This window comes from Typopeltis vanoorti, chromosome 8 (genome assembly GCF_054136105.1).
Source record: "Typopeltis vanoorti isolate ZY-2024b chromosome 8, IOZ_Tvanoo_1.0, whole genome shotgun sequence".
In the NCBI taxonomy this organism is placed as follows: Eukaryota; Metazoa; Arthropoda; class Arachnida; order Uropygi; family Thelyphonidae; genus Typopeltis; species Typopeltis vanoorti.
Window position 1 is genome coordinate 137051196 of NC_143556.1, and position 24575 is coordinate 137075770.

Consider the following 24575-nt stretch of genomic DNA (forward strand, 5'->3'; position numbering starts at 1 on the left):
ATGATTGTGAGACATAGACAGATATTTTGGGAAAATTTGGAGAAAAGAGCAAAGCTAATAATAATGGCAAATATCTGTTGGATTTCTGCTCAGGACATGGATTGGTTATTACTAACACCATGTTCCAACATAAAACTGTGCACAAATTCACATGGAAAGAAGAGGCAAGGAATAAGAAACGTCTCATTGACTATGTTATTGTTGATAGTGATGTTTACTCCCTGGTGCAGGAAACCAGAGTGTACAGAGGATTTGAAATTGGAAGTGATCACTATTTAGTTTTGAGCAGGATAAAATTGAATTTCATATTGAAAAGAATAACATGTAAGAAAGTTTTAAAGTGAATAAAAGTTGAGCAGCTCCCAGATGTGAACTGTAGAGTAAAATACACAAAGATTATTGAAGAAAAAATGAAAGAGTTTGAGAACAGGCATCAAACCTTGGAGATTCAGTGGCAAGCCTTGAAGAAAGCACTGATTGGTTCAGCTAGAGAGGCATGTGGTGAAGTTGTCTGCAAGGATAGAAAATTTAGAACTCCATGGTGGACACAGGAAGTTAAAGAGGCAGTGAAGGAAAAGAAGAAAGCATATCAAAGGTTCCTGGCAAATAAGTCAGCTTGTGCTCTTAGAGAATACAGAGCCAAATGCAAGAATGCTAAACACTATGTAAAACTAGCTAAGCAAAAGTCATGGGAGGACTTTGGCAAGAATATAGAAAATAAATATCAAGAAGGTGGCAAAATATTCTGGAGGTTGTTGAAGAAGCTTAGGAATGGAGGAAGGAGTGCTGTAAAAGGAGTTAGAGATGATAAAGGTGACATGAAAATGGAAGTAAAAGATATCCTTGAAGTATGGAGTAATTACTTTGAAAAACTGCTAAATGAAACAAGCAGTGATGACAGTACAGAGGTAAAAAACACTGATCAGGAATACATATCCATAGTTGAAGTAGAAAAAGCCATCAAAGGCTTAAAATGTGGAAAGGCTGCAGGAGTAGATGATATTTGACCAGAAATGCTGAAGTATGGTGGTATAAGAGTCTTACAGTGGCTGCACTGCATAGTTCAGAAAGCCTGGACAGAGGGACGAATTCCCGATGATTGGAGTAGAGGTCTCATAGTATCCATATATAAAAAGGGAAATAAAACTGAATATGAGAATTACAGAGGTATTTCCCTACTAAATGTTCCTGGCAAGATCTATGCAAGTATACTTGAGAAACGATTGAGAAGAATTGTGGAAGAACAAGCTGGATTCAGGCCAAATAGAGGCTGTCAGGATCAGATCTTCACTACAACAAATAGTCGAGAAAGCATGGGAATATAAGAAAGATCTGTATTTAAGTTTTGTGATTTGGAAAAGACATATGACAAGGTGCCAAGAGAAGCTATTCAATACGCTACAGTTATATGGTGTCAATGGGGCATTATATCAAGCAATAATTAGTCTTTATTTGAGTTGTAAGTCAGCAGTTAGAATTGAAGGAAGTACAGGAAGATGGTTTAATGTTAAATCTGGTGTGAAACAAGGATGTACATTATCCCCTCTGTTATTCATTATCTATACGAATCACATTATGAAGGAAAGTGGTATTAAATATGATATTAAAATTGGAGATGTTAATGTCAGCTCTTTGCTTTATGTTGATGATGTTATACTTCTAAATAAATCCGCTATAAGTCTGCAAGATTCTCTGACTAAATTGAATAACTGTTGTAATAGATATGGTATGAAGGTCAGCAATAAAAAGACAAAGACAATGGAAATAGGCAGAATCATTGAAAATGTCAACTGTTCTTCACAACACAGTTGTGAACGGAGAACCTGTGGAACAAGCAAAACATTTCAGCTACTTAGGCACGATTTTTAGTGAAGATGGTAAATTCAATATAGAAGTAGACAAAAGAATCAGCAAAGCTGGTAAGATGGGAAGTCAAATGAATAAATTCATATGGAATAAGAGAGAAATTAGTCGGAACAGTAAATTTGCTATATACAAGACAGTATTCAAACCAGGTTTAACTTATGGATCTGAGAGCTGGGTCAAAAGTAAAACACTTGACCAAAGACTGGAGACCGTAGATATGAGAGTCCCGAGAAAGATTAAAGGTGTGAACAGATGGCATCAATGGCAATATCATATTAAAAACTAGGATATTACGAAAGAAATAGACATTGTCAGCATCCAGGAATGCGTCAGCAGAGCTAATCTCAGGTGGTATGGTCACTTAAACAGAATGGGTGAAGAAAGATTAGCAAAACAAGTGTTCTCTGCTAGGTTGGCAGCAAAATGACCCAGAGGAAGATCAAGATATAGGTGGATTGATATGGCACAAAGTGCCTTAGATGATACAAATATAAGATCTGATAATGTTGGAGTCTTGAGAAGTAACAGACTGATTTGGAGGAAAATTGTAGATAGGAAGTTAGTAATGATGTAATTTTTTTCATGTACTATCATATCCTGTACACCCCTTGAGAATATATGGCAGGAATTTGATGATGATGAATACCAGTTCTGGTGGTGGTGGAGGTAGATGGCATTGATGGAGACGATTCGTAGTAGAGGTTTGGTGTAGTGGTTGAGACAGTTGTAGGTGTCCTCCCGTGATGAGTCTTCGGACTCTTTGGAGGTGTCAGGAATAATAATAATAATAATAATAAAGTCTTCCAAAAGACATTCAAAATAGCATAAGGGATTATTTTTTAAATGCTCATGTTTTGTTTCAAAGTGTCGCCATAAAAGAGAGTTTCATAGAATTTTGTGGCAGGACTTTAGAGCAAACAATGTGTGGATTTGGATCTACTAAATTTCTTGTCCATGTAAAGCCAAATTGTAAATATGATTCATGATAGTTACATTTTTTAATTTTTTTTATCACTTGATTGTTTAACATTTAATGTTTGTGTAGCTCAGTAGACATGGCATTTGCACTCTATGGCACTTGACTGTATGATGAAAGCCTTGGATTTAAAGCTAGTCATCGACCACAGGAACACTTTCTATGCCTTTTCACTACAAGTTCCCGAGTTAGTCTATCTCTGGCAAGGGCAAGCAGGTTTTTTCTCCCTGAAACTCAAGAAAATCTGCTGTTGAACCTACACCATTTTCAGACATTAAAAATATTGTGTTAGGATTAGAGACCTTGAGAGGGTGGCACACCAATTAATTAGTGATAGCCTTAGATCAGCTATCTCTGAATGGCTACCAGTGGAGATTGAACTGCCCACTAGATAGGGCTAAAACAGCCTCGTCTACTTCCTATGTGGGAACAAAAAGTCAGCTGATTTTTTTTTTTTTTTTTTTTGTTTTTGTTCTTTTAGTTACTGCTGAATCAACCTCTTTACTCACATGGGATGATGATGTAGTCGTAGATGTAGGAGCAATTGGCTCCAGCTCCACATTACTTTTCTTTTTAATTATCCATTTATCCATGTTTCAAGGCACTTTAGAAACACATTCATTTAACTTCACAGTAAACTGAAGACTAAAAATAACTAAGTAAGTGAAATAAATAACAAATACATAGAGCAGTAAAAAGGCCATTCACTCTCTTAGAATAGATGTTTTGACTGGGTGGGGAGCTGTTCGGGTGCTTCGGCTCTCAGGTAGGGAAGGGGAAGGGAGGATTGACAAACATGTATAGACATGAACTATAGCACCACACTTCGTCACTCAGTTCTCAGAAATTAATCAGTATCAGTGTTGCTAACATAGTGACTTTGTTACTAGAAGTAGAAACTTTTCAGCTCTGATGCAGTGTCCTCCAATATTTTACAATGTACCACAGGTTGAAAGCTCCTAATTTAGTGGATACTATGCTTTCAAACTAACAGGCAAACTAAGGCAACGGTCCGACAACTTAAAACTCCCACTTAAAGACATCCGTGGATGTCTTTAAGTGGGAGGCTATTCTGCATCTTCTAGTGCCCACCCTGCTTATTAGAATACACAGGCCTAACTATAAGATTACTTTGATAAATTCAAGTGAAACAAAAGTAACATTAGTAGTCAAAGCTAAAAATATATTCAACATGTATTCAACATATTTGCATCGCATGCAACAAATTTGCATGTATTCAACATATTACTTAGACCAATATGTTGACATGCAGTTAATATTGTAAGTGTTATGTAGCTTCATATTTTCTTCTTCTTCTCTCTTCCATCATCAATGTGGATGATGATGAGGCTGAATGAACTCTTTCCATTTGTCTGTCTGTTTCTGGAGAGTCCAAACAATTCTGTCCAGTTTGGTGTCGCATGTTGCGATTTAGTTTTCAGATACTCTTTTACTTTGTCCATCCATCTAATTCTGGGCTGCTCTTTGGATCTTTTCCTTCCATCGTTGTATACAGGGCTTTAGTTGGTAATCTTTATGTTCCCATTCTTGTCACATGGCCAAACCATCAGAGTCATAAAATGACAATGTGCAAAAAAAATTTTATCATACAGAGTGGAATTAACACAGATCAAAAACTTTAGAGGATTTTTTGCAAGGACTGTCTCCAGATACATACCCTCAGGAGGAAAACAGAATATTATGATAGTACTACATAAAAAATTAAATTACCAACAAATTTCTTCCAAATGAATCTGTTATCTCGCATACAGCACTTTGAGCACAGTTTAGCAATCTAGCTACTTGTCTTTGAGACATTCCATCTCTCAGTTATTCAATCATTCTGTTTTTTAAATTGCTCCAAGGTTCTTTCATAGGTGCCATCCTTTAACACTGTAGATAGAATTGAGATTTTGTAACCATGATTCTGCTCCTTATAAACATTTCCCCTATGCTTTATGCATGCACAAACAATTGTTAATTTGCATACTGGGGAATGCTACATGTTTGTTTCCTCAGCAATCACTTTTTCGCAACTGTTAGCTTGATCAGATACTTCTTTCTAACACGGATAATTTATTTTCTTTAAATTAACCTTTAAATCATACATTTTTTTCCTTTTTATGCTTTAAAGTGAGCTATTTCATTTCTTGCATGTTAAAACATTCATGTCTTCCAAGAAACTGTTTACTTTCTAAGAAATATACAGTGTATATTATCTGATAACATTGATCAGATACTTTTTGCCAGGGGTTGTAGCAAAAATACTGTCAATAAAATTCTTTGCATTCCTCAAATAAAAAGAAATTTGATTACAGTAAAATCATTCTGTACGTTAGAAGATCATAAAAAATAAAATAAATAAATAAATAAACAGAAATAAACAGGATACTACAAAAAATAATTAATGTCACCTTTAAATTAAAGAACTTATTCAACTCCTCCAAAGATCCCTTCTTACCATTAAGTATACTGAATTCAATATATCTGTACCTTGCCATATATTGCTGAAACATGAATGATTATTATCTCAGGGGGAAAAAAACAAATGGCATATCAATAACTATGGAAAATCTGCCCTTTCTGATCATTCCCAGGATACTCTACATAAAACTGAGTGGAAAGGCACCTGTTCCTTACATCATATCAAAACTGGTATGAGCACAAATTAAAAAAAAAAAAGCCAGTGAAATTCTAATCAACCTAGCTCTATAATCTTAATCAATCAATAAACCTCAGTCTTTATCTCTATTAAGTTTCTTTTTTGGCACATACAGGGCAACTTGAAAGACATAAGTCCTTTCCAGTTATGTTATTCATTTTATAAAACAATCAGAGTGCTGTGATGATGCTGGCTTAAAATTAGTAAAATCATAAGGCACTATTATGAATACTGACCAACACCTATCATTATTCTTTCATTTATTAATTCATTCAATTCTTCTTTAAAGCTAGAATTTTTGGTTTTTAAAATGGGACTACAGATTTGGTTGTGCCTTTGAGCATTTACATTTTGAAGGACATTGTTTTTATATACTATTAACAAGACAAAATAGCTACATCTGACACCAACTTTAGCTATATAATTGTTGAACAAGTCATTCAAATATCAAGTTGTTTTATAACAAAACAAAAAGTGATTCAACTTACAATGCCTTCATATGTGTAAGAGTTTTCAGTGTCTATTCCGTGATTTCTTTTTATATACTGAAATGCTTGATCCATCAAACCACCATTGCAACCTTCATTTCCAAACTTGGTTGAACAATCAATCAAATTCTGCTCACTGAGGGAAACCAGATATCCAGTCTTACGGAAATGTTGACCTTCTAATGAACCTGTCTGCAAAACAAAAACGAAATATGGTTTATCTAACTCAAAGTAAATTTTACACTTAATCATTTAAAATATTGCACACAGTAAGCTGATTCACAGTTCTTTGCATTTTTTGAACATATTTCCTGATTCACAATTATTTGCATTTTTTGAACATATTTCCCACTTAAGAAAGGTTTTACATCTATGGTATATCAATAGTGTGGGCAGGCAAATCTTTTTTCAGTCTAGAAACAGTGCTCTAGAAACCAAACATGGAACTCTTTCAAACTACTTCAACCATCCAATAAGCAAGGCAGTGGTCTCGTGCTGAGTGATGAAATTCATCTCCCACCTGTATGGATAGGGGTTTTCATTATATATCTCAGGATCTGTTCACATATTGAAATGGTTGCTGGACATGTAAACAGCAGAGAAAGAAATTAATCCCAACATACAGGAATGTTTTGAGAAAATTTTGAGAAGAAAGCTAAGCTAATAATTAGATATTACTGGATTTCTGACATGGTCAAAATTTCTCTGTGATTCAAGTCATTATCTAGTCATTTACCAATCATGTTCTAAAAGATGTGCATAAACTTATATCAATCATTTAAAATATTCTCAATAATGAGATAGCTTGGAAGTCAGTGGTGCTAAAGGAAGGTACAAGAGAATGAGCTTTGCCTCAAATTTAGATGTTTGAGTCAAGACATACTAATTCCAATATACTGTTCTAGAGGATATTGGAAGTTTTTTTTCCACTTGGTTAGACTATAATAAATTTACTTTAATCCTTTATCCAAGTGTAAGCAAACAAAGTTTGTGTCTGAAGTATCTTCAGGACTGAGGCGACTCGTGGTAAGGGTGGACCAAGCTCTCATCACTCCTTGTCTTTGTATCTCCCATAATGCAAAACACATCTCCTTGCGGACATGTATAATGCTATGCATTAAGGGAAGGGCCATTACCCAGACCGGTTTCAACTTTTATTGAAGTCTCGTCAGTGGGAGCCAGAGGTAGTGATATCAAGGTGGAAGGCAATGGAGGTGTAATTTTTACCTATATGAGTTGCCAAAAGGTGTACCACCTTATTATTAAATTACTCTGGATTTAGAGAAAGATGTTGGAAGGTTTTTTTTCACTTGGTTAGACTATAATAAATTTAGTTTAATCCTTTATGTTGGTCTACCTTTACCATGAGTTGCCTCAGTCCTGAAGATACTTCAGGCACAAACTCTGTTTGCTTACACTTGGATAAAGGATTAAACTAAATTTATTATAGTCTACCCAAGTGGAAAAAAAAAACACTTCCAACATCTTTCTCCAAAATGCAGAGTAATTTAATAATAAGGTGGTACACCTTTTGGCAACTGGTATAGGTAAATATGACTTCTCCATCTGCCTTAGTATCACTACTTCTGGGTCTGGCTCCCACTGACGAGACCTCAATAAAGGTTGAAACCGGTCTGGGTAGTGGCCCTTCCCTTAATGCATAGCATTATACATGTCTGCAAGGAGATGTGCTTTGCATTATGGTAAATACTGAGACAAGGAGTGATGAGAGCTTGGTCCACCTTTACCATGAGTTGCCTCAGTCCTGAAGATACTTCAGGTGCAAACTTTGTTTGCTTACACTTGGATAAAGGATTAAACTAAATTTATTATGTTATAGAGGATGAATGGTTTTGTTCAAGGTAAATCTTGTTTTTTAGTACTCTGCTCACATTTTACAATAGTGACACCAGAGTTAGATAAAGGAAACAGATATACTGCAATATTTCTGAATTTTTTTAAGGCATCTGACAAGATTCCACATGGGGGGCTATTATACACCACAGGATACGATCACTTTGGTTGTAGGAAGATGTGTATGCAAAATAGGCTTATAAAAGGATTAGAAGTGGCTGGCTGACAGGTATTAGTGATGTATCAGCTGGAGCTGACTAAATAAAAAGAGGATAACCAGTGGGTGTACCTCAGTGCTTCAACCACTACTGGAATTTGTATATTGACAATCTTCTGGAGGGGAATACCCAGTTATGCTAATGATGCAAAGCTGATAAGGTGATAAGGCACTACAGAATGAAAATCCTTGCAGGTGGATTTGAACACTGATACTATGAGTAAATGTTAACAAATATTCAGTTTAATGTTGTTAAGTGCAAGGTTAAGCATTTTAGATTGAAGACAATGTAGATTATCACATTAACTGAAATTTGCTGCAAGTGGTTTGTGAAACTAGAGACCAAGAGGTGATAGACAATGACTTTAATAACTCTTTAGATGCCAAACTGCTAAGGTAATTAATGTCATTATGTTGACTAACTGCAATGTGGAAGAAACCACTAATTTGCAGGAAACAATATACCATATGGTTATATCCTTTCTAGGAATAAACTTTCTAGAAAGTTTTCTTCAGATTTGAAGGCTTTAATAAGCCATGTGGACAACTTTTTTTAGATATGGTCACATTGGTTCTATGAAGATTTAGCTGAAAGATTCAGCACAAGGTAATTAATATAATATTTGGCTTGTAAATTTCTGCATATCAAGACCGAGTGAAGGAACATGGTCTTCAAAAACTGAGAAATAGAAAAAGGGATAGGACAGAAACATGCAACTTAATAAGGGGTATGATTGATTTATGGTTTACTGACACAAGGACAGTAATGGTCACAGCAGTACATAAGCTAATAATAAATAGTAATAAAGTGATAAATAAATAAATATGTTCTGTTCAAAAAGTAATTTTTTTTTAAAATTATAAATTAAATAATTATAAATACTATTATAATATTATAATGGTATTTATAATATAATAAAATATAATATATATTCGTCAACAACCAAAATAGAATATGCTTATATAAATTCTTTATAAAAAGTTATAAACACTATGCAATTTGTAAAGTCTGATAAGATCAGCCTAGATGTATATGGCTTAGCTAGATTAGTAAAAATCTCATTCCTCTCTCCTGTGAAGTGATATCACTCTGCCAGAATAGTGACAAGTATTGCATTTTTCACATATAGGTGGATCATCAGCCCTCAGCAACTAAGAATGTGTAAGATGACTGACCCGTGCGAAGTTTAGCAAAAACAACTTCCTCTTCTGTTTATCTGCTGACTAGATTGCCAATGCTTAATTTCAGGCTTATTCTCATGCCATTCAGCTTGCACTTGTGCATATGCAGTGCTTCTACCATAAAGACTGCATATGCACACAATGGCATGCAACTCTGCTGTATAATTACTGAAATCAAATGGGATCTGGTGTGATATAGCAGTGTCAAACACAGTAATGCAACCAACGGAGGCCTCAGATCTTGAACCATCAGTCTAGATGGGAAGGAAATCAGAGCATACTGCAATGTGTGCATTAAATAACTGAATACAAACAGTGGAGTATAAGACTTTATTAGATGGAAGTCTTATAACAAGCATACCAAAAGGAATGTGTGGCAGTCTGATGCACGTAATATTGAGCTTCCCAGTGTAGAGAAAAGCTGCTAGTCCATAGGATGTTCTTGAAGAGACCATTTTTAGGTCATAATTAACAGAACTTTTTTTATCCAAGTATTAGAGCAGGTTCATTTGCTTCAACATAGAGCAAATGGGCAATGTGCAAAAAAGGACATCGATAGCTATTTGTATACCCTGATCATGGATAGGATCCATCTATCAGAAAATGCTCCTAATGAAGCTGTGACCATAAGAGTCACATAAGTGCATGATAAAGGCAGAGCAAAGAACACTATTCAGCATCCCCATCCTATAGAAGATAGAATGCAAACAAAGATATTCAATGTGTTTGTTTTTTCACAATTGTTCTTAAGATGATAAATGTGTGTAAGGAATGTAAACTTTCTATCAAAGATTAGTCTCAATAACTTGGTCCCTGGTGTTACTGAAAATAATACTTAGCCATTCTTAAATCATGATTTGGGTGAATGGGTTTTCAACAAAAGTGTACAAGAGTGACAGTAAATTGTGAAGTCATCGACATTAAGACCATTGTCTACTGTGGGAGGAAGCTATTCAGTGATTAATTTTCATAGCAAAGAGTGCCACAAGACAGAGCCTTGAGGAATACCCTCTTCTTGATGACATGGCCAAGATTAAAGAGATCTTTTAATCTTGGTGGGATTTAATCTTTTAATCTTGCTGTGTCATAAGCTTTTTTTCATATAAAAAAAGACTGGAACCAAGTATTCTCATTTCAGGAATGCACTTCTTATGTGTTTCTAAATGGACCAAACAGTTCAAAAGTTGAATGATGTCTATGAAAGCCAGGTGTGTTGGACAGAAGATCATTGCTTTCTAAATACCAGCAGGACAGTCTGGCATTAATCATTTTCTTCAGTATCTTTAGAAAGATAGTTGGTCAGAGCAATAGGTCAAAAATTGTTTGCTTGTGTTGGATTCTTTACAGGTTTTGGTTTGGTTGGTTAAGGTTTATTGGCACAAGGACAGCAAGATCATCAGGTGTTGGGATAGCAATAACTGACTTAAACCAAGAATCCAGAAACTCTTCCTCTTTAAGTCTTCTATTATATAGTAGAAGGTGATAGAAGATGTTTTATCTCATAATAGATGTCATCAGGCTCCACTACAATGGGATGAAAGAGTGTTCTTTTTAGTTCCTCCTTAATGAAAAGCTGATTATATGGCTCTAACCTATTTTTAGAAAAGACTAACTGCTGTTTCTTTTGTTGTTCTTTCAATATTAAGAATTCAGGAGGATATGAAGTTTTGCTGAGATTCTAGCAAAATTTTCTCCCAAAACCAGCCATGGCCTCAGATACAAAAGAAATTTTGCAATTCATTGTAGATATTCATGGAGGGGGGAGAATTTGTTATCATACAAAGCTGAGTATGATTATGAAATATACAAGGTAGACGTTCTTATGGTGTGGTGGGTGAATGGAATAGGCTATCAGTGAACTTGCATATATTCAGTGAATGATATCAATTTAGACCATCTGTACTGTAATTATAATCATGTTAAGTGAAATGACTTAGAGCAGAGCTACTGCAACCAAGCAGGCCCCCAGGTGGCAGATAGGGGAATGGCCATCAGAAATGATGGTTACTTGCAAATATCTAATAAGTAGTCCTGGACCAAAGCGGGCATGTCTGGAGGCCCTAAGATGGCAGCCCCATCACCAGACTAGAATGTGGTTGGTTGGTAACCAGTCCAGCTGACAAATTCATATACTCGCAAATTTCAAGGGAATAAAAACCAGACAGCCCAAATGGATAATAAAACAGAATTGGAAAAAAGGACTATGAAATGGATGCAGATTGAAACAGTAAACATAAGAGGCATCAATCAAAAGATCGAAGAAACACAAAAAAGGCTCTACAGAACTTCAGGACTACAGTTAAATATACAGTGGAGTACCGAAGAAAAAACAAGCAGCTGCTGGTATAACCATCATGATCAGTAGTAATAAATGGAAAGACAAAATTGAATAATGCAACTGGATCTCTGAAAGAATAATAATGGACAGACTTAAATAAAGAAATTAATTACAATCACAGGATTGTAATATATGAATCACAGGAATCAAATACAGTCCTACCCCAACTTACACGAATCCGAAGTTACACGGTTTCTTATATGTATGTCAGTGCTTGTTCACAGCATTCGCCAGTGTCGCACATGCTGTGAACAAGCACTGACATGTTTCGCGCGGTCTCCATTCATACATGATTTTTATAGTCTACAAACCTTGCGATTCTTTAATGTTATGTTCTTGATAAAAATTTTATCACATAAAAAATAATAATGTCATCCAAAAGAAGCAAGTCCGATTCTTCTACTGCTACCAAGAAAAGAAAAACATTGACTTTGGAAACAAAACTCATCATTATTAAGGATTTTGAAGGCAGAATGAAAATTTGTGAGCTAGCAAAGAAGTTCGATCTACAGGAATCCACAGTAAGAACGATCATAAAAGAAAGGTTTACAGATTTTGGAGGACATAGATTCTAACGAGGAACGAATTGTAGCCACAAGGCAAGGAATAAAAAAAATCATTAGCTTGCTATGAAGAAATTTTGCATGACAAGAAAAAAGACATTATGCCATCAGACAAATCTATTAGATTTTATGAAACCATCGACATGGAAATACCTTTTTTATTTTTTTATGTATGAAAAACTACAATTATGATTATATTTCTTAAAAAATATAGCTGTTTTTGTAAACCTTTGGTCCCAATTGTATGTTGGTATATATAAATTACATGCAAAATTATACCCAGAGTTACGCGAATTCAACTTACATGCTTTTTGTTGGTCCCACCTACTGTGTAACTTCGGGGTTTTACTGTATATGCAACCTGAAGAAGGAAAAAAAATCTCGCACAGAAGAATTCTATGAAACCCCCCAAAATGTAATTCAAAACACAAATAAACAAGATTATTTAATCACTGCAGGAGATTTCAATGCTTGAATTGGATCAAATACATTAAAAGATTTAATAGGTAATCAAGGAGAAAACATCATAAATAATAATGGAAGAGAACTCAGGGAATTTGTGGCCTATAATAGTTTGAAAATCACTAAAAGCTTCTTTAAACAAAGATATACATAAATATACATAGGAAGCCAAACGATATAAAAGCATCATTGACTATATAATTGTGGATGAAAACTAAAGAAGATGTTAGGAAACTGTAGAGTAAATAGAGGATGCAACATTGACTCAGACCATTATTTATTAACCAGCACTATTAAGATCCAAAACCAGGGAAATAGAAACAATACAAGAACAGAAAAACAAAAGCAGGAGTAATTTAAGATAGAACTGTTACAGCATGATAGAGCAAAATATTTACAGCAAGACTCAGAACCTAGAACCCAGAAATAGAATCTTTAATAAGAAAAATGAAACGTACCTTAAATGGTTAAACAACAGAACCATAGGGAATGAAATAGAGTATAAAAGAATCACATCAATAACAAGAAGAGAAACTAGAAAAATCAGAAAACTGAGAAAAATTTGTATCAAGATTAGAGCATGAAATAAATAGACCTCAACTAAAGAGCTACAAAATCATAAAAAAATGACACAAGAAAAAGTATAATCTACAATTAGAAGGCCCGATTCCCAAAAGAATGGATCAATCACTACACCCAGCTTCTAAACAATTATAAAACTGAAATAAAACAAGTAATAAGTCAAGAAACAAATAAAGAACCAATACAGTTTAATGATCTCAAGAAAATACTGGAAAAGCTAAAAAATTGAAAAGTGCAGGAGAAGATGGAATAAATTCAGAACTACAAATACTGCTCTAACCATTTCAGTTACGATTAATTAAATTCCTAAACAGAATAAGAGAAAAGGAAACATCCCACAAGAATGGAAGGCAGCAATAGTCAAACATATTCAAAAAAGGAAACAAAGGATTGCAAAAACTACAGAGTATATATCCCTATTAAATATGTGCTATAAAATATACCTAGATATAAATAAAAATAAATTAACACCATGGGGCAAAGGAAATTATTGGAGACGAACAATGCGGCTTTAGGAAAGGAAGATCCTGCACAGATCCCACATTTACACTCAAACAAATTAGAGAAAAAAGAATAGAATTTAACCTGCCAACATATATGACCCTCCTGGATTATGAGAAGCATACGATCAAATCAACAGATCAAAATTAATATACTGTGTGAATTGAAAGCTCCACCTCAAACTGCTAAAGCAATAACAAATATAAAGGAAGAAAGCTATATTAAAATTAAAATTAATAATAAAATAACCAAAAAAATTAAAACCAATAGAGGTTGCATTCAATTGGATTATCACCAATGCTCTTCAATATATATATATATATATATATATATATATATATATATGGAAAAAATTTCAAGGGAGTGGAGGAAAAACAAATCACAGGAATTAAAATAGGAAATAAAGAATTAAGCAGCCTTTTGTATGCTGATCATCAGTTATTTTTCTGAAAATGAAGACCAATTACAGAAAAATCTACACATAAGGAACAAAACAATAGAACAGTATGACATGAAAATCTCAATAAATAAAATGAAATCAATATTATTTCAAGGTAAAGCAAATATAAAGAAAGAAAGCTATATTAAATTTAATAATAAAATAACCAAACAAATTAAAACCAATAGATCACATTCAATTGGATTATCACCAAATTAAAAGATACAAACTAGTCATCCACAACAAAGTAATAGAACATATGAACAATTTAAATATCTAGGAAATTACATAAGCCCTAATGAAGAAATTGCCATTGCATAAAAAAAGCAACAATTCCTAGCAGTCATCAGAACCTTGAACAGACTAGACACTTCAGTAAACTGATATCTAGAACAACCCAAATAAAACTATATAAAACAATAGCCAAACCAATTCTTAAATATGGCAGTGAAACATGGATTTGGGGAGAATGAGATAAAAGCAAAGTAGAAGCTATAGAAATGAAGTTCCTAAGACTGCTCACAGGATATAAAAGAATAGACAAGATAATAAATGAAGAAATAAGAAAGCAATTATCCATAATTAACATAACAGAAGACAAACTATAGAAAAAATTGGAAAAACCATGTAGAAAGAATGAATGAAGACAGATGGCCAAATATTGCTGGAAACATAAACAAAAAGGGACACCGACCAAGAGGAAGACCCAGGAGAAGAATGGCAGAAGATTTTTTAAACCCTTGAAAATGTTACAGGCAAACAATTGCCTAATACGCGAAGCCAAGAATAATTTAAGTGAAATGGTCTAAATCAGGGATCGGCAACCTTTTCAGACTCACAGGCCACATTCAACTTTTATTTTTTAATAATCGGGCTGCAAGCGTTTAATTAATAGAAAATAGTGAGTGAAAAAAATACTCAAGGTATCAATTTTTATTATATCAATCTTAAAAAAAAAAAAAAACACAGAAATATTTAAACTACAAGATATGAAACAATCATGAAAATGAAACTCAATGAAAAATTATTATCACGTAAAAACAAAGTAATATAGTTTTATGCATCACAATATGTATGTCTCCCTGCTTAATGTGACTTTTGTGATTGTTTTCCCTTAGCCAAATTATCTAGATCAACTTTATAACCTAAGTTGTAAATACGAATCGAAGCATGCAAATGTTTATCAGTTAGTCGAGAAGAAAATTTATTTTTTCTAAAACTCATTGCAGAAAATGCTAGTTTGCAAATGTATGTGCTTCCAAATGCGACTATCATCTTCTTTGCAATACTGATTAATCCTTCAAATTTTTTTGGTAAGCATGGATCAATTTTTTGGATATTTTCGAACAAAAATGCATTCTTTAATATTTCATTGTGTTGCAATTCCAAAACTTCCATCAGTAGTCAGTTTGGCAGGTCAATGTCGACATTAAAAGGTTTCAATATCCACAAATCTTATTGAAAATTCCGTTTTGTAAATCTTCAATAATACCAATAAAGTTTCCTTATGTGCTTGCCATCCAACTGTACATGCAGATTTGCAACAAATATAATGATGTAGATTTTCTTCCATCATATATTTTTTCAATAGACATAGTTTGCCTTCAAAAGCTTTCATGTCAGAAAACAGTTCTGATAGTAACTGTAATTTACTTTGGCCCTACAGGTTCAAATTAAGTACATTAAGGTAGTTTTAATGTCTACCATAAATGCAAGAGATATAATCCATTTTTTATCCGATAGTTGTGGGACAGTATTTTTCGTGTTCCGTCATGAAAATATCTATTTCTTCACGTAAATTAAAAAAATATTTTTAGCACAGCACTATCTAGAACCACTTAACCATCTAGCAGTTGATTAGTTAGATAACATCTTCTTGAAATGTCCATAACGTCATTTCTTGATGATAAAATTTTATGGGCCACCAAAAATGCATGTTTGAGCCGCATGTGGCCTACCAGTTGCCGACTCCTGGTCTAAACTGTTATCATTTACTGTTATGATAAAATGTGTATCACATACATTGCATTTATATTCCTAAATAAATGCAATGATTCACTTGATTAGAAATATATTCATTAGGAATGGGAACTAATTTTTTTTAATATACAGCATTACATCAAAGTGTGTGATTAATGCATGCTGAAAATTTCAAGTACTAACTGAAACCACACAAAGCAGAGCATTAACATAATGCATTCCAAACATTTACATTAACTATTTAGGTTTCTGGTCCTTCACCTTTCCATTTCTCACTCACAATTATAAAATGTAATCAATAGTGCTGAAGGGTCAAAGCTGTATAACTGAGAGGAGACCTCCACATAGCCTTTGAAGGAATGCAGAGAACCGACCAGGGCTTCTGACCTCATGTCCAATCCTCACCTTCTCGTGGTGTACCCTGTTGGGTATCTACCTGGATACTGAACGAACGAGGATGGGCTGCCAATTTGGGATTTAGCTGACCAAATTGTACTCTTATTGGCTTAAGCAATACAAAATGACGATACAACATGACAAAATTTCATGCTGGCTGGGGTGCTGCCCAGTTAAACAAGCCCCCCCCCATCCCCCTGTTGTTTTCACCGTGGAACCAGGGCAAACAGCAAAAAGTCAGCTACTGGAACAAATCTGAAAACACACCGCAACTCAACATCACCAGAGTTCAAGATCGGTACTATCAACATAAGAAGCCTGAATGGCAAGAAATGGAGCTAGCTGAGGAATTAGATAAGTACCACATCGACATAATAGGGGTGACTGAAACAAAAAAGACAAAAACAGGTGAGATCTTTCTGAACAATAAATACAAAATGTTATATTCAGGCAATGACAATCAAGGAAAAGAAGAAGTAGCCATAGTATTCAACACGAAATACGAGGCTAATCTTCTGGAATGGCAGGCAGTCTCAAGTACAGTGATGTGGGCTAATATCAGAATGGGGAATTGGACAATGAAACTTATTTGTGCCTATGGTCCACAGAAAGTTCTAATAAGGTAGAATTGGAGGAATTTTTTGTGGCTTTGGAGAAAGCATCTGACACAATGAAAAAGGAAAAGTTGGTCCTTGTTGAGGATCTAAAGAGTAGGAAATGATTGTCAGACATAAAAAACAATATATATTGGGAAAATTTGGAGAAAAGAGCAAAGCTAATAATAATGGCAAATACCTGTCGGATTTCAGCTCAGGATATGGACTGGTTATTACTAACACCATGTTCCAACATAAAAATGTGCACAAATTCACATGGAGAGAAGAGTCGAGGAATAAGAAAAGTCTCATTGACTGTGTTATTGTTGATAGTGATGTTTTCTCCCTGGTGCAGGACACCAGAGTGTACAGAGGATTTGAAATTGGAAGTGATCACTATTTAGTCTTGAGCAGGATAAAATTGAATTTCATATTGTAAAGAATAACATGTAAGAAAGTTTTAAAGCAAATAAAAGTCAAGCAGCTTTCAGATGTGAACTGTAGAGTAAAATACACAAAGATTATTGAAGAAAAAATGAAAGCGTTTGAGAACAGGAATCAAACCTTGGAGATTCAGTGCCAAGCCTTGAAGAAAGCCTGATTGATTCAGCTAGAGAGGCATGTGGTGAGGTTGTCTGCAAGGATAGAAAAATCAGAACTCCATGGTGGACACAGGAAGTTAAAGAGGCAGTGAAGGAAAAGAAGAAAGCATATCAAAAGTTCCTGGCAAATAAGTCAGCTTGTGCTCTTAGAGAATATAGAGACAAATGCAAGAAAGCTAAACACTGTAAAACTGGCTAAACAAGTCATGGGAAGACTTTGGCAAGAGCATAGAAAATAAAAATCAAGAAGGTGGCAAGTTATTCTGAAAGTTGTTGAAGAAGCTCAGAAATGGAAGAAAGAGTTCTGTAAAAGGAGATAGAGATGATAAAGGTGACATGAAAACGGGAGAAAAAGATATCCTCAAAGTATGGAGTAATTACTTCAAAAAATTGCTAAATGAAACAAGCAGTGATAGCACAGTGGTAAAAAACACTCAACAGGCATACAGTCAGGAATACATATCCATACTTGAAGTAGAAAAAGCCATCAAAGGCTTGAAATATGGAAAGGCAGCAGGAGTAGATGAAATTCAACAAGAAATGCTGAAGTGGTGTGAAGAAGTCTTACAGTGGTGGCACTGCATAATTCAGAAGGCCTGGACAGAGGGACGAATTCCCGATGATTGGAGTAGAGCTCTCATAGTACCCATATATAAAAAGGGAAATAAAACTGAATGTGAGAATTACAGAGGTATTTCTCAACTGAGTGTTCTTGGTAAGATTTATGCAAGTATACTTGAGAAACGGTTGAGGAGAATTGTGAAAGAATAGCTTGGTGGAGAACAAGCTGAATTCAGGCCAAATAGAGGCTGTCAGGATCAGATTTTCAGTTTACAACAAATAGTTGAGAAATCATGGGAATATAACAAATATCTGTATTTAAGTTTTGTAGATCTTGAAAAGGCATATTACAAGGTCCAAGAGAGAAGCTATTCAAAATGCTAGAGTTGTATGGTGTCAATGGGGCATTATATCAAGCAATACTTAGTCTTTATTTGAGTTGTAAGTCAGCAGTTAGAATTGAAGGAAGTACAGGAAGAGGGTTTAATGTTAAATCTGGCATGAGACAAGGATGTACATTTTCTATATGGATCACATTATGAAGCAAAGTGGTATTAAACATGATATCAAAATTGGAGATGTTAATGTCAGCTCTTTGCTTTATGCGAACGATATTATACTTGTAAATAAATCCACTACAAGTCTGCAAGATTCCGTGACTAAATTGAATAACTGTTGTAATAGATATGGTATGAAGGTCAGCAATAAAAAGACAAAGACAATGAAAATAGGCAGAATTGTTGAAAATGTCAAGTGCGAATTGAACGGAGAACCTGTGGAACAAGTAAAACATTTCACCTACTTAGGCACGATTTTTAGTGAAGATGTTAAATTAAATATGAAAATAGACAACAGAATCAACAAAGCTGGTATGGTAGGAAGTCAATTGAATAAATTCATATGGAATAAGAGAGAAATTTGTCGGAACACTAAATTAGCTATATACAAGACAGTGTTCAAACCAGTTTTAACTTATGGATCTGAGAGCTGGGTCAAAGTAAAACACTTGACCAAAGACTAGAGACCACAGATATGAGAGTCCTGAGAAAGATTAGAGGCGTGAACAGATGGCAGCAATGGCAATATCATATTAAAAACGAGGTTAGGAAAGAACTTGAGAATGTCAGAATCCAGGAATGCATTAGCAGAGCTAATCTCAGGTGGTATTGTCACTTAAACAGAATGGGCGAGGAAAGATTAGCAAAACAAGTGTTCTTTGCCAGGTTGGCAGGAAAATTACCCCAGAAGAAGACCAAGATATAGGTGGATTGATACCATACAAAGTGCCTTAGACGATAGAAACACAAGATCTGATAATGTTGGAGTCTTGACTAGTAACAGATTGATTTGGAGGAAAATTGTAGATAGGAAGTTAGTAATGATGTAAATTTTTCATGTAGTACTATCATATCGTGTACACCCCTTGATGGTACATGGCAGGAATTTGATGATGATGATGAATCAATATAAATTTCCTTTTTGACAACAATTACAAATGCACTGCAATGCATTTTACACTAATTACAAACCATACTATAATGAAAGCTATGCCACTTAAAACCATATTATTCATGATAGTGCTGTATCCATAACACACATTGTTTTACTCAAAAACGGACAAGATTTTATTTATTTTCAAGGAAAACACTATAATGACATCTTAAAGTTCTTGCTTCATGACTGAAATGGAAACAAGCATGATGCCTACTGACACATACAAGTGAGGCAATCTTCAAGTCAGAGTAAGAATACTTGACTGTTTGACAGTAATGAAATTCACTAGATTATCTTCACTCCACTTGAGAAAGGTGTGGAGATCACTGTTTAAGATGTTGGTTATGGAAGACGATTTGAGCACTCAAGTGAAGATAAGAAATAGATGTAATATGAGCAAAAGATGGTCATTGATGTATAAGAGGAAGATTGTGCATGAAAGTATAGAACTCTGGACCTCCAGCATCAAAGAAATCTGATGCAAGGATTTCATTCTTCATGACTAAATGTAACTGCAATCTCACAAAGCACAGGATGGAGATCATAAGCTGGCACTGTTGTTTCACAACCAAATGAGTTTTGCCAAGCCTTTCCACAGTCTGTATCCAAAGGTAGAGGTAAGGTTAGTAAGAACAATCCATACTTATCACTAACTTAGGGTCTCTAAGTAAAAAATAAGGTCATTGTTGACCTACTCCAATCCTTATTCCAGCCTATCTCTAAAAAGGGAGGTATGTCAGTCACCAAACTATCATCCCACTCAAAAGTAAGATGATAGTTTGACAGCTGACTTACCTGACTTTTTAGGTAAGGAAAAAAAAAAAAGGCTTGCTTCCATAATGTTGGGCAGATGCCAAATGAATCTGAAAACTATGCAAGAGATAACAAGATGAATGTTAATACTGGAGCACACGTTTTGCACAACACTGGAGAGTTACCACCTGGACCAGGAAACATTACAAAGACTAATGAGGATTTTTCTGATGCTTTTTGGCAAAAGATCAGAGGAGGTATACTTCAAGCAGCTCATGGTATTGTAGGAGGTGATTTGCCACAATTTTGGACTGTTTATCTATAAAAGAGTTATCCTGGTGATGACACGAGAAATCTGGTCTCTTTCGACTTAAGGTGAGTTAGCCAGTCTCAAGAGGTAGAGGGGTTTTTCATCCCTCAGAACAGCAAACCTCCCCCGTGAACACACGCTGCTACAATCAAAAATACATTCTACCCTCCCACCCCAGTGGCAGGCTGGTTGGGGTGAGGGAATTGTACTAACAAAGTCGTATCTAATGTAACATGTGGACTCTGCATTGGAAGCAGGGTAAACACCAGAGCTCGAATTTTTAGGTCATAAAAAAGTGCAAAACATGTGTCCAAGTATACACTAAAAACATTTAAAACATCAACATATGCTCTTAAATATGTAAAAAACTCAAACTATGCACTTAAATATGCCTTTATTAATTTATAATTCTGCATGGTTTAATTAAAACACTACACATAAATTAAAAACATAATATAAAATACAAAAAATTGACATTTAAATAGTTACCTACTAACTGACCAGAAAAATTACTTAAAAATTTGCTCATTTTTTTAATTAATTCTCTCTTTCTCTTTTCCTGTAACAAAGTATACTTTCATTTAAAAAAAAAATTATAAGTTTATATTATACGAAGAATACATGCTTAACTTACTTTAATTGACATTTCCTCCCTCTTCTTCTTCACCAATATCTTCTGGTAATTGATCACATTTCCTTTGCTGCTTTGTGGTATTAAGTCGATTTTTATATCTATTATGAACCGTGTGACTTTACAACTGCTTGATTAATGTTTTCGGTGGCTCCCAAGAAGTACACGTTGCATTTTGTCTCGCTAAGCACTGTTTTGCTAGGATTCTGTCTCTCACAGTTTCTGTTTTTAATGAATTAGCTAATTTTGTTTTTATACAATTCACTTGTGAGAAAATTCGCTCCACGCATGCAGATGAATGCGGCAGACTAGTAAGATTTGTCATAAAATATGACAGTAAACCATATTTATTATTATTCATACCATCTTTTATGTCAGTCAATGAATGCCAATATCTTTAGGAATCGGTAGATCTGATGCTACGAGACGATAACTTCTCCACTCATCATCTATTTGATTTAACCTAATATCATCAACAAGTGAGGAGAATTGAGCAACAGAGAATAATGGTAGATGGTGACTGGCTAGGGTCACTAGCAACTTTTGGGTCCAAGATTCGTAATTTATAACAATACTGTCTTCTTCGAAGACAGATCTTTTCTTTATTTGTGAACTAAGTCCCACAAGAACCTTTAAACAATCATTTTTAAATCTCAACAAAATCGAGTCATCTTCAAAAGGGTTTCTAATTAAGTGCGCCATTGCTCTACCACCGAAGTAAATATAATTGACATTTTTATAGTTGTTTTGGTTTCTTGGATCAATTTCTGATAATTTAGCTGTTCTTAAAATCTCATCTTAATGAAGCAACTAAGTAAATTGAGATATTCTGTCAATACATTTAGGAATAGTTGGTGTAACCTGAAATACTCTGATTGAAAATCTATATTAAATGTATTTACTTTTTCAAGAATATACTGAAGAAAAAAAAGCATTGGTCTGGTTCCAAGGTCAATAAGTGTATCACAAATTTTTTTGGCATTGTCAATTTTATCTGTCCTTGATTCATTTTGAAAGTATAGAACTAATGCATCATACTGTTCTAAAATAGTTGATACCACTTTTTCCCTCGACAGCCACCTGGTTTGAGCAAGTTTGGGAATTTTATGTGTAGCTATATCAGCAGCTTCTTGAATGAGTACAAAATCTCTTTGCCACTTAGCACTGTGGGAGAAGTAGGAGGTTAAATCCTCTAGAAAAGCTTCTAAGTATGAGGGTAAAAACACTGACTGAATGACTAGCGCATAGAGCAAATGAATGACAAACGCAACCAATCACAAAAACAGATGGAACATCATCTTTCAACAGTTTCTGAAATCCACTATTAATGCCCATCATGGAGGAACAGTTATCACTACCAAACCCAATGATATTGCTAAGGGGAATGCCATGATCCAGCAGAAGAGTTTTGACAGCACTGTAAAGACTTTTAGCACTTCCGTTCTCTACACATACTATGTCTAGTAATGCATCAGCTACATCTTTTTTATCTGTATCAAAATACCGTACAACAATAGCCAAGATTTGAGTGATGGAGATATCTGTACTCTCATCTATTATAATTGAAAATTTTTGATTTTTGCATATTTCGGTAAGTTGAGACTTTTCATGGAATGATATTCCATCCTGAATAACATAAGAAAGTTTAGTTTTCTTCATTGCCAACTTTCCAGCAATTTGGCTATCCGGAAATGCGCATTTACACATCATTACAAAAATGATCAACATGAGAAAATGGGATGTTATGCTCAGCAAAGAAGCTAGCAATTATTAACTCACTCCTAGCTAATTGTTTATCCTCTGTTGATGCTTTCTTATTAAGAAATTGAGTAATAACAGCTGTCGACATAGCAGACTGATAATTACTTTTATGTTTGGCTGAATCTTTATGCTTTATTAGCACAGATTTGTTTGTGTTTTTAAATGTAATATTACAACACTTACAGTAACTGGTATCTTTGCTGTTCACATCTTGTAGCAGCCAATCTTTTAATTCAGGATATTTTAACCAATCTTCTTTAAATGCTTGAGAATACCACTTCTGTTTTTTCTTTGATGGCTCCATATGGTTGGATTGGAAGTACCATAAATATGAAAAGATTGATAATTTAAACAATTTGTCAAACACTGTACAAGCACAAGGATCTCGACGATAACACTGCAAGAGGTTGCGCTATATGTATGTAAGGATGTAAAACATGTGTGATAAGAAAGGGAAAACGAAACCAGAATAGAGCAAAAACTGTTTATCAGATTTATCAAAAAAAAAAAAAAAAAAAAAATCGTAATAATAGTAAAATATGACAAAAATATTAAAATTCAAACTTTTGTTCAAATTTCCCAAGATTTTGGGAGTTTTTTATTAAAAATCTCTAGATCTTGGGAAAAATCCCAAGGAGTGGCAGCCCTGGTAAACCCATAGAGGAAGATGAAGAAGATCTATACAAGAGTTAGAAGAAAAGACTGATAGTTGAGTAGGAGATAAGGTTAGCTCTGCTTTGGATTTGCTGATTTTCTTTTGAGCTACTCACCCAGAAAGGCTGGGTGAGAAGACAGAGTATCTGTCTTAAACTACTGAATAAATGTTGCATTTTCATGAACTGTATGATAAAAGCCCCGCCCCCCAGGGTTTGGATAGAAGTGATGGGTTTACAGCAGAGAATGAAAGCCCAGTAAGGATTATTTTGGTGATTTGATTGGAGCAGATTTTGAATCTGGACTGCAAACCACACATACAAAAAAAAGAAAAAAAAGATATTTATAAAAACAATCATTAATCACATCATCCAAGCAACAAAAGTGAATTCCATATTGTTGCTTGTTTAGCTTACAAAACCAAGGCTATTTCTTCTAATGATGCAATCCTTTCCACAGAACTCAACTATCTTCACCATAATTTCTTGGGCAATGACTACAGCTCCTACAAAACAGATAAACTAAACCAGACATACAAGACAAACTCTCATTGTACTGCCTCAAGGTCAAGTACAGTACAATATTTGTCCCTGCTTGTTGCAAACATGTTAAATAAATAATTTCTTTTACTAGATTTTATTTAACTTCTACAGATGTTCTGTTCATCTAAGAAGTAATACAGAACTGCTTTGGAAAGAAAAAAAAAA

General features: G+C 34.4%; 1 protein-coding gene across 3 annotated transcripts in view; it reads right to left on the reverse strand.

Annotated features, from left to right (window-relative positions):
• The window catches only part of LOC150104375 (procathepsin L-like), a 144674-nt gene that overhangs the window by 35602 nt on the left and 84497 nt on the right, over positions 1–24575 (reverse strand). For all 3 annotated transcript variants that reach the window (XM_090396335.1, XM_090396337.1, XM_090396336.1), the window contains exon 5: positions 5993–6184. In XM_090396335.1, coding sequence (XP_090252461.1) covers positions 5993–6184 — 192 coding nt within the window. The remainder of the gene's footprint in view (positions 1–5992; positions 6185–24575) is intronic.